This window comes from Pleurodeles waltl, chromosome 9 (genome assembly GCF_031143425.1).
Source record: "Pleurodeles waltl isolate 20211129_DDA chromosome 9, aPleWal1.hap1.20221129, whole genome shotgun sequence".
NCBI lineage: Eukaryota > Metazoa > Chordata > Amphibia > Caudata > Salamandridae > Pleurodeles > Pleurodeles waltl.
In genome coordinates, this window is record NC_090448.1 from 461,712,302 (window position 1) to 461,728,696 (window position 16,395).

At 43.5% G+C, this 16,395-nt stretch overlaps 1 protein-coding gene across 3 annotated transcripts in view; it reads right to left on the minus strand.

The window, feature by feature from the left end:
* MARK3 (microtubule affinity regulating kinase 3) overlaps positions 1 to 16,395 on the minus strand; it is a 383,109-nt gene that overhangs the window by 220,977 nt on the left and 145,737 nt on the right. For all 3 annotated transcript variants that reach the window (XM_069207286.1, XM_069207285.1, XM_069207287.1), the window contains 2 exons: positions 11,761 to 11,860; positions 9,500 to 9,612 (listed from right to left, as the gene is read on the minus strand). In XM_069207286.1, coding sequence (XP_069063387.1) covers positions 9,500 to 9,612; positions 11,761 to 11,860 — 213 coding nt within the window. The remainder of the gene's footprint in view (positions 1 to 9,499; positions 9,613 to 11,760; positions 11,861 to 16,395) is intronic.

The following is a 16,395-nucleotide window of genomic DNA, read 5'->3' on the forward strand; positions in this document are numbered from 1 at the left end:
TATCAGGATCCCAGTGAATACAGACAAACACACTGACAATGGGCAGAAAGTGGGGGTAACCATGCCAGAAAGAGGTTACTTTCCCTGGTTGTGCCCTGAAGTTGCAGGTACTTACCTGCAACCTGTTTCCTTCTAAGGGCCCCAAGTCTCCACTGGTTTACACTGGGTGTCCGACACCAACTTCGACCTCTACACCCATCCAGCCGTGTTGCTGGTGGGGCACCCTTGGTGTCACCTTAAACCTTGCCCTGTGAACATCCTAACCACCAAAGAATGGGACCGCAAGTTGAGTACTTACCTCGAAACTCTGTTAGTACTTTTCCTCCCCAGTACTGCATTGCCCTCAATGATTTTTGCACTGTCTACTTTTGCTACTGAAAAATATTGCTTACCTGAAACTGTTTTAACTTTGAATTACAAGCAAAGTGCATTTGATATTTGTAAGTGATACATTCTTGAAGATCCTTTTGGTTTTCGAAATACAGTAACAAAGTAAATTTTTTTGATGCATAAACATTGGACTGGAGTTAGTCACTGAGTGTGTGCCTCATTTCATGAGTGTGTGTACAACAAATGCTTAGCATTACCATCTGATAAGCCTAACTGCTAAACCACACTACCACAATGGAAAATATTAGTATTATCTAATTTGGCCTCTGTAAAGCCTCTAGGGGATCCACAGGACACTATACCTTACTTTGGGATAGTTGCAGAGCTAGCTTCCTACATAACCTTTCCCAAGAGAATCGTCATTGTCCAAGTGGAAAAACCAGGAAAGGAGGCCATCAGCATTGGTGTGGTCAATCCCAGGTCTGTGTCCCACTTTAAGTTAATTCCCTGTAGGGGGATGGACTATGTCAACAGTTTGGGGGGTTTTATCTTTCATTTGCATCAGCCATCTGACAGGCCTGTAGTCAGTTTAAACAAGGAAGTGAGAACCAAACTGGTATGGTTTCAACTTTTTCAAGGACCTGACCACAGCAAAGGCTTCCCTCTCAATGGCACATTAACGTTGCTCTCTAGGGAGTAGCTCCTGCTAATGAAAGCAACAGGTTGGTAATGGCCATCATCATTGGTTTGGGATAGGACCACTCCTATCCCATGTTCAGAGGCATCAGACTGCACTATGAACTGCTTTGAATAATCTGGAGCTTTTAGAATGGGTGCTGAACACATTTGCAGTCTTTGGCATTTTCTTTGAGGTTAGTTCTGTGATGGGTTCCCACAATGACACCATACCTCTGCGCAAACCTCTGTTAGTATCCATTCAAGCCAAATAATGCCCAACTTCGTTCTGGGTGGTTGGAGCTTCCTAGTTCAGAATTGCCTGGACATTAGGTTGTAGTGGTAGAACTAGGCTTCCACCTACCAGGTGGCCCAAGTATACAACCTTGCCCTGCCCTATTTGGCACCTGCTTCCCTGGATAGTGAGGACTGCACTTTGCAGAGCTTCAAGAACATTTCCAAGGTGGATCAGGTGATAAATACAGCAACATCATCAAGATATGCTGCGCTGAAGGCTTCCAGCCCAGCAAGGACTTTATTCATTAGCATTTGGAAGGTGTCAGGGGCATTCTTTAAACCAAATGGCATAACCGTGAACTGGTAATGTCCAACTGGGGTCGAGAATGCTGATCTTTCTTTTGCTCCAGGGATCATGCCAATTTTCCAGTACCCTGATGTTAAATCAAAAGTACGGAGAAACTTTCCTGCCCCAACCTGTCAATCAGTTCATCTGCTCTTGGAATATGGTGTGCGGCTGTCTTGTTGACAGCATTAAGATCTCAATAGTCCATGCAAAACCTCATCTCTGGTATACCTCCCTTGGAATGAGGTTTGGGGGACTAAGACCACTGGGCTGGCCCAGGGAGTGTCAGAGGGCTCAATTACCCCTAAATCCAGCATCTTGCTTACTTCAGCTTTGATGCTATCCTTCACACAGTCAGACTGTCTGTATATTTTGCTTTTGACAGGCATGTTGTCACCAGACTCCATTTCATGGACACACCAGTGAGTCTGACCCAGGGTGAGTGAAAATACTGCTGTAGGACGTGCCTGCAGTCAGTTTGCTGCTGGGCAGTGAGGGTGTCTGAAAAGACTACATCATCCACTGACCCATCTTAGGAGCTGTGGGAGAGGAGGTCAGGGAAAGGCTCGCTCTCTTCCTGATCCTCATCAGCGACCATGAACATGGCCACATCAGCCCTGTTGCAGGAAAGAGCCTCTTTTATGTACTCAGTCAAGTTACCATCACATATCACGCAAAAATTGGTTTCTGGTGTGATTTTGACCATCAGTGCACTGGATCCCTGCTAAACAGGTCCCCAAGTGCCAGATATCTTTCCCCAAAACTTCAAAGTTGTTTTGCACCAATAGGCAAAATCCTTTAGTGTCACTGTAAGTTCCTAGTAAATGGCACCCCTGGTACCTAGGGCACGGGGCACGGGGCAATAACGGAAGGCACCTGAGGGCTGCAGCACAAATTGTGCCACCCTCGGGGACCGCCTCACTAAGTGCACGCAGTGCTTCTTTCGCAAGCTGCGTGTCTTGGTGCAGAACTAAATTAAACACACGATATAGCACACCACCTGTGTGCCATGTCCCCTAAACACTGCATTCAATATATGTAAATCACCCCTCTAGCAGGCCTTACAGCCCTAAGGAGGGAACATCACAACACTTGTGAGGGGATATCTGCTTGAGGAAATATGCCCATGCTATGGCTTTGCGAGAAGGTTCCAATTTACTCCAAGTTTTGGTCTGGCCAAGGTGCCCAGCAAAGGGATGTCATGAGCCAAAGTAGGAACAATCTGAGGCACTATGACTCTCCTAGTGGCACCAGGTTTGGGGTCTCTGGCCTCAGTATATAGGAGCCCCTACGGCCAATAGGTTCTGTGGGAGCCACTGACATCTTCCCTTTCCTGGTCCGCAGCTTGCTGTCTCAGGCTCTCAGGAGCAGGACGCGTCCTCTGTTCCTGGCACAGCTCTTCCCTAGAGTGTCCCCTCTGGAGCCTAGGAGCTCTGCTGTGCAAGGCCCAAATTCCAGGGGCTCAGTTCTCTCAAGGGCTAACAGGTCTTCTCCCTGAGGTGAGGGTACCTGAGCTTGGGGCTACTCACAAGCTGGCTTACCAGGATTCCCGCCTTTTCTCTTGGGGGGCTGGACCATTATTCCAGGCTCCAGCACCACTTTTTCACCCTGGGCTTTGCATTGTGCTTTGGTTTTCATACACGAACATTTGGTTATACCCAGCATAGCTGAATGGGTCTTTCCTTTGACCTCAGCCCATGCTAAAGACTCCAGATAATTTCCTACCTCACAGGCTACAGAAATTGCAGAGGATATCACCACCTTTTTTTCTGGCTAGTAACCCCTTCCCACTCTAAGGACATCACTGCCATGGGATGGACCTTAGTTTGGTCAACATTGATGCCTTAAGGTTTCACCAGTCAGATACTGTTCTGGGTATATCAGTTTTTCAGTCACCATGGTAACATGTGCACTTGCATCACTCAGTGCTTTAACTCTGATCCAATTAATAGGAGACTGTTGTCTGTACTTCTACAGGTTACTGGGCCAGACATCAAGAGCAGCTACATCCACCCTTCCTCTGAGACTAAAGCTTCTTCTGTGAGCTCTCTGACATGGTCGGAACCCACCTGAGAACACTTCTGGAGACTTACCGCTGCAGCAGAAGCTGCAGGTACACTAGGGTGATTCTTTTTGGGACAGGTGGGGTCTCCAGTTCGGTGCCCTTTGGCTTTGAAATCGGAACACCAAGCCTTCTTAGGGTCAAAGTTCTTACCCTTGGAGCCACCCTTGGTTAATTTGCTTACAGGCCCACTCTCCTAGTAGGGTTTTTGAGGGCTCTTAGAAGTCTTTGTTTTTCGACTGGTCAGCATCTTTCCTGGCTTGGCGGGGTTGGGAGATGTTCGAGCAGGGGGTTGGCACCCCTTTCTCTTGGTTACTCCCACCATGAGATGTTTTAGATACCCTAGTCTTGATCGAGTGTTCTGACTTCTTTCCCAATACTTGGGGAGAAATTGGACCTAGGTCTACCAGATAATTATGCAATTTTTCAGAAACACAGTTACTCAATATATGCTCTTTCATGATAACAGTATAAAGGCCATCATAGTAATGCACCTGGTTCTCTTTTTTTACCAGTCACCTAGTGTTTTGACTAAGAAATCAAAACAACCCAGGGTTGACTAGAGGTTTTTCTAGTTTCCCTAAATTTGATCCTGTGCTCCTCAGTTGTGAGTCCAAAGCCCTCAATCAGGGTATCCTTCACACAGTCATAGGACTCAGCAGCTGCTCCAGTCAGATGTTGATTCCTACACTTTCCTGCAAACAGCTCTGAAAGTAGAGAGCCCCAATACTGCTGGCTGAGTTTCCTCATGGTACAAGCTCTCTCAAAGGCAGTAAAACATTTGGTGATATCATCCCCCCCCCTGAAAATTTAGGGACAATCCCTCTGGGGACCTTAGGGCTGAAAGCTTCTTCGTTCTACCGATTAAAAATTTTGCTACCACCAGAGATGGGTCGTAGGCCCATCTCAGCCCTCTCTTTCTCTATAGAGAAGAGTCTAGACTCCAACTCTATCCTCTTAGCTAGCTTCTGGAGTTTAGCATCTTCACAGTCTCGGTCTCCTGGGGCACTATCAGAAGCACCCAGAGTGGTGTTACTGTCAGTGGAGGTATGGATGGATTACTCATCCTCATCCACATCCCCTTACTCCTCACTCTCATGAGGGGCTTCTTTACTTGCTGTTTTCTGCAAGCAGCTAATGCAGATGAGCTTTTGTGTGCTTTGGGCACATGGCAAGTTTCCATGCTTGGCAGAGGGTTTTAAGTTGAGCAACCTTAAGAATGTTGTAGAGGCCCAGCATGAGCTCCTGGGATTTTAAGTAGTTGGGGACTTTACAGAACTTTATAAACATTCTAAGTGAACTACTAAAAGGTCTAACTAATTTTAAATTCAAAACAGTTTGGACTAGAGAACTTAACACAAGGCCCAACAGCTATTTTTAAACAATTTAGAAAAATCACAAATTGGAAAAAATGTTTTCTAACTAAAGACAATTTTGGCTTCTTTATTTGTATCACTTATAAACCGAGTGGCACAGCAAATGTCAAGTCTTGTACCCCACCGCTGCACCACCAATGTAGGAAGCCAGCTCTTTATATAATTTATTAAAATTAGATATTGTGCAAAGAGTCCAGGGGTTCCCCTACTAGTGGGCAGGAACTTGCTCTAGCAATCCGAATGTGCTCTTTTTAGGGAGTAGTGTGATTGAGCAGCCTTGGGCTTATCAGAGAGTAGTACTCTCACAGTCATTAAATGAGAGACACAACTCAAGAAAGAGATCCACACCAATTTACAAAAATATCAAGTATCTTTATACATGTTTTGGCATCAGAATCAAAACAATCAGTTAAGAACTGTTTCCAAGAAAAATCTTTAGTTTTGAAAAGTTAACAGTGCATCTTCTGGAAGCTGCAATGTCATTCTGTGGAGGAAAAACAAAGATGGCAAAACAGGCACAGTACAGCGACTTAAGAGGCCAATCTCATAGACCTTAGGTGCAAGGATCGGAACCACAGCTACAGGTCACTCCGGGCAGCACGCGGGTGGCTGGCTGCAGAGATGTAGTCCGGCGCCTGGAGCCCCAGGTTACTCTATGGGCATTGGTTCTGTCGAAAAAAGGCCGCAGGGGAGGATTAGGGTCCAGTCGGGAGGAACCAACAAGTGGGTTCCAACCTTCAGATGTCTGGGAATGAGGAGACACCTTCAAACCCTCTTCTCCATGGGCCAGGGGCGACGGGTGCAGAGATGTCCTGAGGCGTTGGGTTTGTCTCCACTGGAGCACTTGCGGTTGATGTGGTCTGCGTGCAGAGGCTGCAGGTAGCTTCGGAGGGTCCACAGCGGGCAAGTCCAAGGTGGGCATTGTCTCTGGAGGGCCGGGGGACTACGTTGGCACAGTTGGCTCACTTCAACGCTGGCTAGGCTGCATGGGTGTAGTAGTGCTTTCAATTGCCGGGCTTTTGCAGTCAGGAGTATTCTCAGGTCTCCTGGGGTGCCTGCAAGTTGAAGGGAAGCAGCCCACTGCTTCACAGGAGTTCCTGTGCCAGACAGGCCTCCCAGAATTTCAGAGAGACAGCAGATTGCAGGACGAGTCGACTTTGAAGCAAATCGGTGGGAACAGCAGACAGACTGGCAGGGCTGGGACCAAGTCAGGGACTTCTTCCTCTGGCTTTTTCTTTTGTAGCTCTTGGGTGTCCTTGGCAGGTCAGCAGGTGCTTTCCGAGTGCCAGGGCTTCCCCTAAATACTGAATTTAGGGGTATTTAGGGTGGTGTAGGGTAGTAGCTGATGGGCTACTTACCCCAGGGGTCACTACACCCCTGATATGACCACTTCATGTGGACTTAACCCTGTCCCAGAGTTCCTATATCTGCCAAAACCAAGATGGCAGATTTCTAAATGTAGTGTCCACATCAGGCAGCTCACCTCAGAGGTGGGACTGACTTGAGGGGTGGACACACCATTGCATACTAAATGTAACACATTGCCTGGTCCCAAATAGACCCTGGGCAAGGTCAGCATCTCCACTGTGAGTGGAACCAGATCTGCATGCCAAGGGCGGTGGGCTTCTTTAAACCACTCTGCCTTGGAATGCAGAGTCGTAGGTCATCCCGTCGTCTCACCGGCAAATGTGCTCTCACAGGTTCTGCGGTGGAAGAGGCACTGGGGAAGTGGGTGGAGGAAGAGCTGGAAGAGACAGCAGAGTAATCATACTTCTCTCTCTCAGGGGAATCTCAATTCAGGTCATAAGCAACTCACCCTCCGCCCCGGTGAAAGAAGCAGAGATAACTACTGGATAAGTTTCCTTCCTAATACTTGCGCTGTCTTGGTAAAAAGTACTGAGGCAACTGCCACCTGTTGGGCATGATGGGATAATGGAAGCCTCTGGGTTCTTAAAGGCGCAGACACCCGTTTCACATCTACAGAGGGGCATATTATTAGGCTACACTGCACTCTTTCTTCATCCTTCTCTTGTAAAAAAAAAAAAAAAAAAAAAAAAAAAAAAAAAAAAAGGAGGTGTGTGAAAGATTTAAACAGGCAAACAACCATTTGTTATTTTGCCTATATCTGATATATATGTTTGTTATCCTTTTTAAATACATTCTGAAGCAACTGACCAATATAGCCTTAATTTTAGGCTGCAAATAAATTATGTCTTTAGTGTTTCTCTGGGCCTTACTGAAAAAAAGGCAAAATTCTACACTTGAGAAGACATAATATAAAGAGGTACTCCAGAATTCTTGCATATGGGTGGAACTATTTAGTGCTTATGACTATCAATGGAGATCCCCCTGAGAGAGAACATGCTGTGGCCTAGCTCTCCTTAAATCATTCCAGGCCTGAATCCGCTTTGTCACTAAAAAGTTGAGACATTGCATGGCATGGCCATTAAAGATGCCTGGACATCCTCAGAGAAGCCCATAGACACGCACACTGGCCTCCTCTCCCTGTTTTGAACATCTTTGAAAATGTTATTTTACAAAATATTGTGTTTTCTCTCATTTAGCACCCCTACCAAACTGCATTCCTCTCCCTTTTCACTGCCTCTTAAGCCCCTCACACGGGCCCTGCTTGTCATAATGTATTTTAACATTATATGCCAGTGTGATTGATGGAAAATCTGAACTTCAACGCCCCCCCCACTCCATTCTTACTTAACAAGCTAAGACCATATCGACAGTGGACTGAAACTGCAGGTAAAACTTGGGCCACTGCATCCCATAGGGCACAAGAGTAGCAGCCTAATAGACAGCTGGAACAGACTGATTATAGAACAAGGCTTGTGGTACTAAATGTATGTAGGAAAGTGACCCTTTTTGACATGGTCACCCCCACTTTTTGCCTGGTATTCGATGCAATTTTGAGTTAAAGTACACTGGGTTCCTGCTAACCAGGCCCCCAGTGCCAGATCTCTTTCCCTAAAACTGTGCAATTAATCCCCAAATGGCAATACCTCTGGTCCCTAGTAAATGGTGCCCCTGGCATAGGTACCAAAGAGCATCCCCAAGGGCTGCAGCATGTATTGTGCCACCCTGAAGGTGCACATGTAGACTGCCCTTGCAGGTTGCGTGTTCTGGTGCAGCTAAATATGAAAATACAACCTGGAACACAGTCGGTGTGCTCTGTCTCCTAACACTGCGTGCAACCTACGTATGACACCCCTACAACAGGCCTTACTAGCCCCATGGAAAGGCTGCATTATATTACATGTGAAGGCATATCTGCAAGAGCTAATATGCCCCTCCTAGGTCTGTTGATTCTTAGACATAGTGAGTGAACAGGTAAGCCATTTTAAGTGCATGTGCTGGACACTGGCCAATACGATTTCCCCAGCTAAGTGATGGGTTCACTGAAAATAGGGATGCTTGGTATCAAACATCTCCTATTAATAAACCCTCAATGATGCCAGTGATGGATTTATTAATACATGCACCCAGAGGGCACCTTGGAGGTGCCACCTGAAAACCTACCAACTACCATGTGGGGACTGACCAGTCTTTGCAACACAAAAGGATGATGGATGGAGGGCTGAAGATTTTCAAACACCCACCCCCAGTCACAGATCTGGATTAAACCCTTTGTTCTTTTTCACACCATGCACCTCAGTTTTTATCAGGGAAAAAGTGTGTGTGTGTGTGTGTGTGTGTGTGGAGGTGGCTGGGAAGGTTTGGGGGTGGGCAACCATACCAGAAGGGGCCCTTTCTAACAAACTTCAAGCCAATGTTTGAGCTGCACACTGGATAGCACTGTCCGAGTTTTACAGTTCAAGTTTGCCAACAGGGGAGTCCAAAAAAATGACAAACAACTAGACAATTACGATGTAGAATAATACAAGTTTGAACTAAGGTACAGAACACACTGAAGATAAGGGTAATTAGACGTAAAACAGATGTTTGAGCATTTGCCATCACAGCAGTGACTGGATCACAAGGTGAAAGCAATGTTAATACAGTGGTTCTGGGATACACAGATACATGGTAACACGGTGGTAATCAAATAAAGGGTTAAACAAAATTCTGAAGGAATTGATTGGATTAAAAGAATGAGAAAAAGCATACCGCTGGAGAGTGAAATAACTAATAACTATAGCCCGACATGTAAAAAGACTGGATGAAAGAATCCGGGAATTATTACTCCAGTGTTGAAAAATAGGAGGTCTGAGAAAATGAAGGTTAAGAATTGAAGAAGAGAGTGGGGAGGTTAAAGTAGACCATCCAGGAAAATGGGCAGGATTTTGGTGCAAAGCTTGTTTGAACAAAACAAAGGCAATAGTTCAGAAGTAAACAACTGATTTCAGTTTCACAAAATTCCGTTCTAAAGATGGTAAATATTAACTAAATAAATGAGGGTCTTTACTAAGTAAACTCCACTAAGTAAAAGATTTAATCAGACAACCAACATGTTTCATACCTTACCTCAGAAGATTTTCTTCCTAAAAGTAAATATGTGGCTGTGATTTCATCATACTTCATTTTACTCAGAGACTCCTGGATTTCCTCTCTTGAGTATCCCATACCCAACATAATATCTGTAAACAGATTAAGACATTAGTATGTGTTGAATAAAGTTTTTTTAAAGTATTTTGATATAACAACTGTATAACTGCTTAACAACTGTATTGAAAACTAAGCAACCTGAGATGTTATTCTAAGGATGATTAATATTAGTTTGCTGGTAACTACATTTACACGTGGATAGGTACAGTTAGTAGTAGCTTGACAATTAAAATTGCTGGAACCGGGCAGTTACGTTTTATTAGTGTGGGAATTAGTAGGAAAAACAGCTCTTATGTTATCATGCACACATTTCTTCTAACAGCCAAATTCCACTCTCTGATATCTCTGAAATCCATGAGGTGTACAAACCCAAAACAGGATTCCTCTTGAAAACGGAGTAGAAAGATGCTCTATTTTTCAAAGTGTAATTCAGTTTTACTGATAATTGTTTTGATGGTTACCGAGACAGGAAGTTATTGGTTTCACAACCATAAAAGTTACTCTACCACCTTGTGGTAGAACCTGGGATTACGTCTCAAAGCTGTACAGCCCAGACCTTTCTGCTACCATTGTGTGCGCCTGAGTATTTATGCAGCCATGCTGCCTTCTTACCCTCTTCTCCTGTTTTCTTTTTTTAAATGAAACCTAGCTGTCAGTAGATTTTGATTGATGGTAGAGGAAAAGGTGAAGGGAACTGGGGAAAAGGTGAGTTGGGAAAAAATGAGAATCTGCAAAAGAGAAAGCAAGCATTATTATTATGTCTCCTAAGGATCAAAGACCCATGACACTCAAAAGGTGAAGTTGTACAAATTATTTCGATGTGTTGCAGAAGCATCCACCCTCTGTGCATCTCTAGACCTCGAACAACTGTCAAAGGTCTTCCGCTTTAGCTCCCATTTGTGGGGTTGAAGAAGAATCTTGTGCAAACTGCTTGCTATGATTTAGAATCCCATAAAGGTCTGAGATAATGAGGCAGAGACTAGGGGGCAGATGCCCTGCTCCCTCGCACAGGCTACTTCTAGCGGTAAGAGTTGAAAATGGTACCTTATTGTGCACTGTCTCTAGCTGAGAGTGCCAGGAAGACCAGCGTTAACACCAATACATTTATATACATGCACAAATCTGTCTCCCTCGGGGCCCTGACAGATCTTTGTCATGTATTCACAGATCCACCCACTCTTTTCATTTAGCCATTGCCAGATGATTGTTTGCCAACACCACAGGCTATGGGCATCACTGATGCATCAAACCACCCTGCTGGTTGGGGTAATGAACCCATCTCCTCAAGGCTGGACTCAAGGGCAGTATGGTACAGAGGCCTATCCAGGACCATAGCTTCCCAGTTTTCAGATTGCATGTGTAACATTTTAATGTTTACCTTTTAAGTATGTGTGACATTTCAGCGCTTCGTATAGCTTTACATCGCACTATCACAAAGCAGTTATGCCCATGCAATGAGATTAATTTCACAAATTACACCATTTTGTGCTTGCAAAAGGTAAATGACCTACTTTATCTGTGAACATGATCGCCATGGAACGTTTGTGGTGTCACAATAAAGAACTTACAAATAACATTGCTGGCTGTGATGTCAGGAAAGAGAGAAAAACTGTCGGGATAGGGAAATGGCTGAGCCATGTAGAGGCAGACAAACTGATACATGTGGGTCTAAAAGCAAAAAGTTTAAAGGAGTGATTCAAGAGGACGCTAGAGAAGGGGCTGCACAGTGACAAAGTGAGAAGCAGAGAATTAAGAGGACAGTGTACAGAAGGGTAGATTTAGGATTAAGGAAAGAATGCTGAGAAAACAAGAGACTGACAAACGTCATCAGATGCTTGAAAGATGGGTACTTCTGGAGACACTGTGCCATGTTAAATGGTCATTTTATGTAGAGGGAAACAAGAAAATGAGGCAAGAATGAGTGTCCTGCTAAATACTGTCAGGCGTGGGCATGTAAAGTCGTAATCTTTTGCCTCAGACGGCTCTGCCACTGCAGTGCTGTAAAATCTGTGCGCATCCATGGAGATTAACACCAGGAATAGCTTTCAAGCCAACTACACTGTGAGGAAAGACCATTTCCCAGTCCAAGACTTGTACTTAGGAAAAGACAGTATGAAATTATGTCAAACAAGCAACATTACATACTGACAAAACAAACTTAAGTAGTGAAAAAAAAATACCTATTCGTTTCTGGTCCGCAATATCTAGTTGAGGTTCGACAAAAGGCTTAAGTTCATCATCCTCATATCCCGAATTGATCCATCTGTCCTTCATAATTTGCTAAAAACAATTTCTCATTTAGTAGATGAACATTTTTTAACAAGAAAAATCTCAAGTAGAATCAGCTTGAAATACAAAACTAAATTTCAGTATGAAAGGGTTACTTACTTGTAACTACACGTAGTCATAGTTGGCACCCTTCATAAATTCACATGTCTAAATGAATCCCTGTCAGGCTGGGAATCGCATGTATATTTTATATACCAGTTTAAGAAAACTATTCTTGCAGAGAAGCACAATGCTGTATTTATGTAGCACATACACCTCCTTTTGATGTGCCTATATTTCATCAATGAGGTGTATGTGCCCTCAATGACACTTCTAGAGGCACCCAGGTTGAGATTTACAAAAAACAAGTGTGTAAGAAATTGACTGCAAGAGATTGTTAAATGCATACACCACTGTTAGTGGATTTATGAAGTATACCAACACTAGCTGGCAAGTAACATTTTAAAAATGTATAACTTTTGATCCAGTGGATAGATCTGCTTGAAATGTGGTAATCTATTAGTGTATGTAACTAAGCTTTGTGAAGATACATGCACAGGGAAAAAATCGTTAAGGATGAGGGAAAACTATGCTGGGGGGGGAGGGGGTGAAAAATTAAGTGGTTTCCTGTTTTTGCTCCCACAGGAAATTTTGCTCTTTGCTTTTGCCTACAGCCAGATTTGATTTATACCCAATTCTGCATGAAATAACTTTACCCAGTAAGCACACTTGTGATGGTTTGGCTTAAATCACTTTCATAATGTTTGAGATATTAGCATTTTAAAAAAGTTGTTGCATTCACTTTGGAAGACTAGCCCTTTTGTATACTTCCGCCACTGTGCCAGGAGTCAGAACTCATTTCAATCACATTTTTATTTTTATTTTTAATGCGGCTAGCTGAAGAAGGCCTCTGAATTATTTTTACCCTCTGCATACTTGAAACTCGTGTTTCAGATCAGACTTGAGAAACCAGAGGCATGGACAACTCAAGTACTATAACAGTAAACAACTGCAGAAAAAAGTGTGACGAGTCAAAATGGTGGTTACGCCAGTGGGCATTCTATGTAACAGAACTGTCCGCCATCTTCTGAAAAACCGTGACTCATGTAAGGCAAAGGTAGAGAGAGAGAGGGATTTGCACAGCAGGGGTCGGCCAATCAAAGACAGTAGGACCTGGGCACAGGCTAGGTCCTGCAACCCAACCCTCACAGCTTGCAGAGGTGTTAGACTGGTATGAGGGGAGGTTGCGAGGAGTTAAAGCAGGACGTAGCCGCAGCCCGCAACCTGCTTCCAACTCCTGCTGCACACTGTCAGAGATCCTGCACAGCAGGGGTAGCTGACAGCAGACCATTGGGCACAGAGTCTGGCAGAATGCAAGGTACAATATCCAACCCCTGCTGTGCACAGCCATTGGCTGCAAGCTTCAGGGACTGGCCACCCTTTGTGAGATGGGTGCAGAGCCTGTCCGTGCATTGTCAGGAGGGGTTTTGTTGCCTCAGCAGGCTGGATGCAGGGTCAACAGCCTCAAGTAAGGCTCTGCACAACGGCTGTGCACTGCAAATTAGATACATAGGACAGCATAAAAAAATACAACAAAAAAAGTAAAAACTGAGAATTGGTTTTGACTGAAACGTGACAAACCACTTAAATGAAATATGCAAGTTATGGTTACCAATGCTCACAGCAAACTGGCAAATTGTTTTCATTTGTCAAATTTGACCCACATCCAAAACTCAGTTTTATTTGTGATTTTATTTCAGTGAATATATTGCACTGGCAGCAACAGTGCCAATGTAGCTGGGGTTGAATCAGAGTTTCCATACTAAATGCATTATTTGTTTTCTTAATAACTTTGCACCATTCAACAAATCTGCATAAAATTATTTGCTCTTCACTACAGAGAAACAGTTGAATGGTATTATATCATAATTGACATGAAAGAAGACATTTTATCACAGAGGTGCATTTTGTGTGGTTTGGGGTAAATATATTCAGTATTTTGAGAAACTAGCATTTAAAAAGTTGTTAAGGTGGACATAAAGAGCTTACATTTTGACGACACTTGGACCGGTAACTTGAGGATGTTGTATCTAATCTGGGCGCCTATACAGTTTTTTCTCCAGTTGAAGATTTCAGCACCGCAGATTCCGCCAGAACTAAAATGTTACAGCGACCATTACAGGACACGGGGAAAGTTGGTCCGTCCCCACATCCTGAAATGTATATATTAATAAAATATGTTAAAAGCACGTAAAGGGTAGCACACTCTAAGCCCCCATGCAAGTGAAGAGCTGAAAATAGGCCACAGCCTCTCTGTAGTAGTAGCATGCTCAGCTATTTGGGCTTGGGTGACTACAGAGAGTGGGCTCTCCATGAAGAGGAGCACAGAATGTGCATAGTACAGGCTTGCCTACCTAAGGGGACTTGGGTACGTAGAGAGTGGAATCTATGTACAGTCAAAGTAAAGCTGCTTAATGGTCTTTAGAAGTGGCTACTTTTACCATTAAACCCACTACAATTGTTTACACCTTTTCTTGTGTACAGCAATGCTATGAATTTACGTACAGAATTTGAACTATTAAAGTTAAATAAGAATTAAAAAAAAGAAATGTTGCTTTAAAATTATTTCATGACTAATGCTTTTATAATAATACAGAAATACACGCAGTATGAAATCATACAAACTGTAACTAGTGTATACTATATATATATATATATATATATATATATATATATATATATAGAAAATTTCACTTACCCAGTGTACATCTGTTTGTGGCATGTTCCGCTGCAGATTCACATGCTATGCATGTATCACCATCTAGTGTTGGGCTCGGAGTGTTACAAGTTGTTTTTCTTCGAAGAAGTCTTTTCGAGTCATGGGACCGAGTGACTCCTCCTTTTCGGCTCCACTGCGCATGGGCATCGACTCCATCTTAGATTGTTTTCCCGCAGAGGGTAAGGTAGGAGTGATAGTGTGTAAAGAAAGAGATGTCCATGCAATGGAATAGAGATGTATATACAGAGTGCAAAGAAAGAGATGTCCATGCAATGGAATAGAGATGTATATACAGAGTGCAAAGAAAGATGTCCATGCAATGGAATAGAGATGTATATACATATGTACAAATTTTAAATGTTACTTAAACGGCTACAGGCTCCCGGGGAGGAGAGAGGGCGCATGTGAATCTGCAGCGGAACATGCCACGAGCAGATGTACACTGGGTAAGTGACATTTTCCGTTCAATGGCATGTGTAGCTGCAGACACACATGCTATGCATAGACTACAAAGCAGTAATCCTCCCCTAAGCGGTGGTCAGCCTGTAGGAGTTGAAGTTGTCTGAAATAATGTTCTTAGTACAGCCTGTCCAACTGTGGCCTGTTGTGTTGCTAACACACCTATACACAGTAGTGCTTGGTAAATGTATGAGGTGTCGACCAAGTGGCTGCTTTACAAATTTCTGTCATTGGTATGTTTCCTAGAAACGCCATTGTTGCTCCTTTTTTCCTAGTGGAATGTGCCTTTGATGTAATTAGCAGTTGTCTTTTAGCCTTTAGGTAACAAGTTTGGATACATTTCACTATCCACCTGGCTATGCCTTGTTTTGATATAGGATTACCAGTATGGGGTTTTTGGAATGCGTCAAACAATTGTTTAGTTTTACGAAATGATTTTGTTCTGTCAATGTAATACATTAAAGCTCTCTTAATATCTAATGTATGTAGTGCTCTTTCTGCCACTGAGTCTGGCTGTGGGAAGAAGACTGGGAGTTCCACTGTTTGGTTTAAATGAAATGGTGAGATGACTTTAGGTAGAAATCTAGGGTTTGTGCAAAGTACAACCTTATGTTTGTGTACTTGAATAAAGGGTTGTTCAATAGTGAATGCCTGTATTTCACTAACTTCGTAATGAAGTGATTGCCACTAGAAATGCTACTTTCCAAGTTAGGAATTGAATCTGGCAAGAGTGCATGGGTTCAAAGGGTGGACCCATGAGTCGTTTAAGTACAATGTTAAGATTCCATGTGGGTACTGGTGACGTTCTTGGAGGTATGATTCGTTTTAGACCCTCCATGAAAGCTTTAATGACTGGCACTCTAAATAGAGATTTGGTTTGTTTATTTTGCAAATAAGCAGAAATTGCTGTGAGATGTATTTTGATGGATGAAAAAGCTAAATTTGCTTTTTGTAGGTGGAGTAAATAACCTACGATGTCTTGTATATACACATCTAAGGGTGTTATGTGTTTTGCTGGACAGTAGAAAACCAATCTTTTCCATTTGTTAGCATAAGACTGCCTGGTAGTAGGTTTTCTTGCCTGTTTAATGACTTCCATACATTCAGGTGGAATATTTAGATACCCAAACTCTAAGATTTCAGGAGCCAGATTGAGCATCGCTGGATTGGGGTGTCTGATCTGCTGTTTGTTTTGTGTCCGCAGGTCTGGTCTGTTTGGGAGTTTGACGTGTGGTACTACTGACAGGTCTAGCAGTGTGGTGTACCATGGCTGGCGTGCCCACATTGGTGCTATAAGTATGAGTTTGAT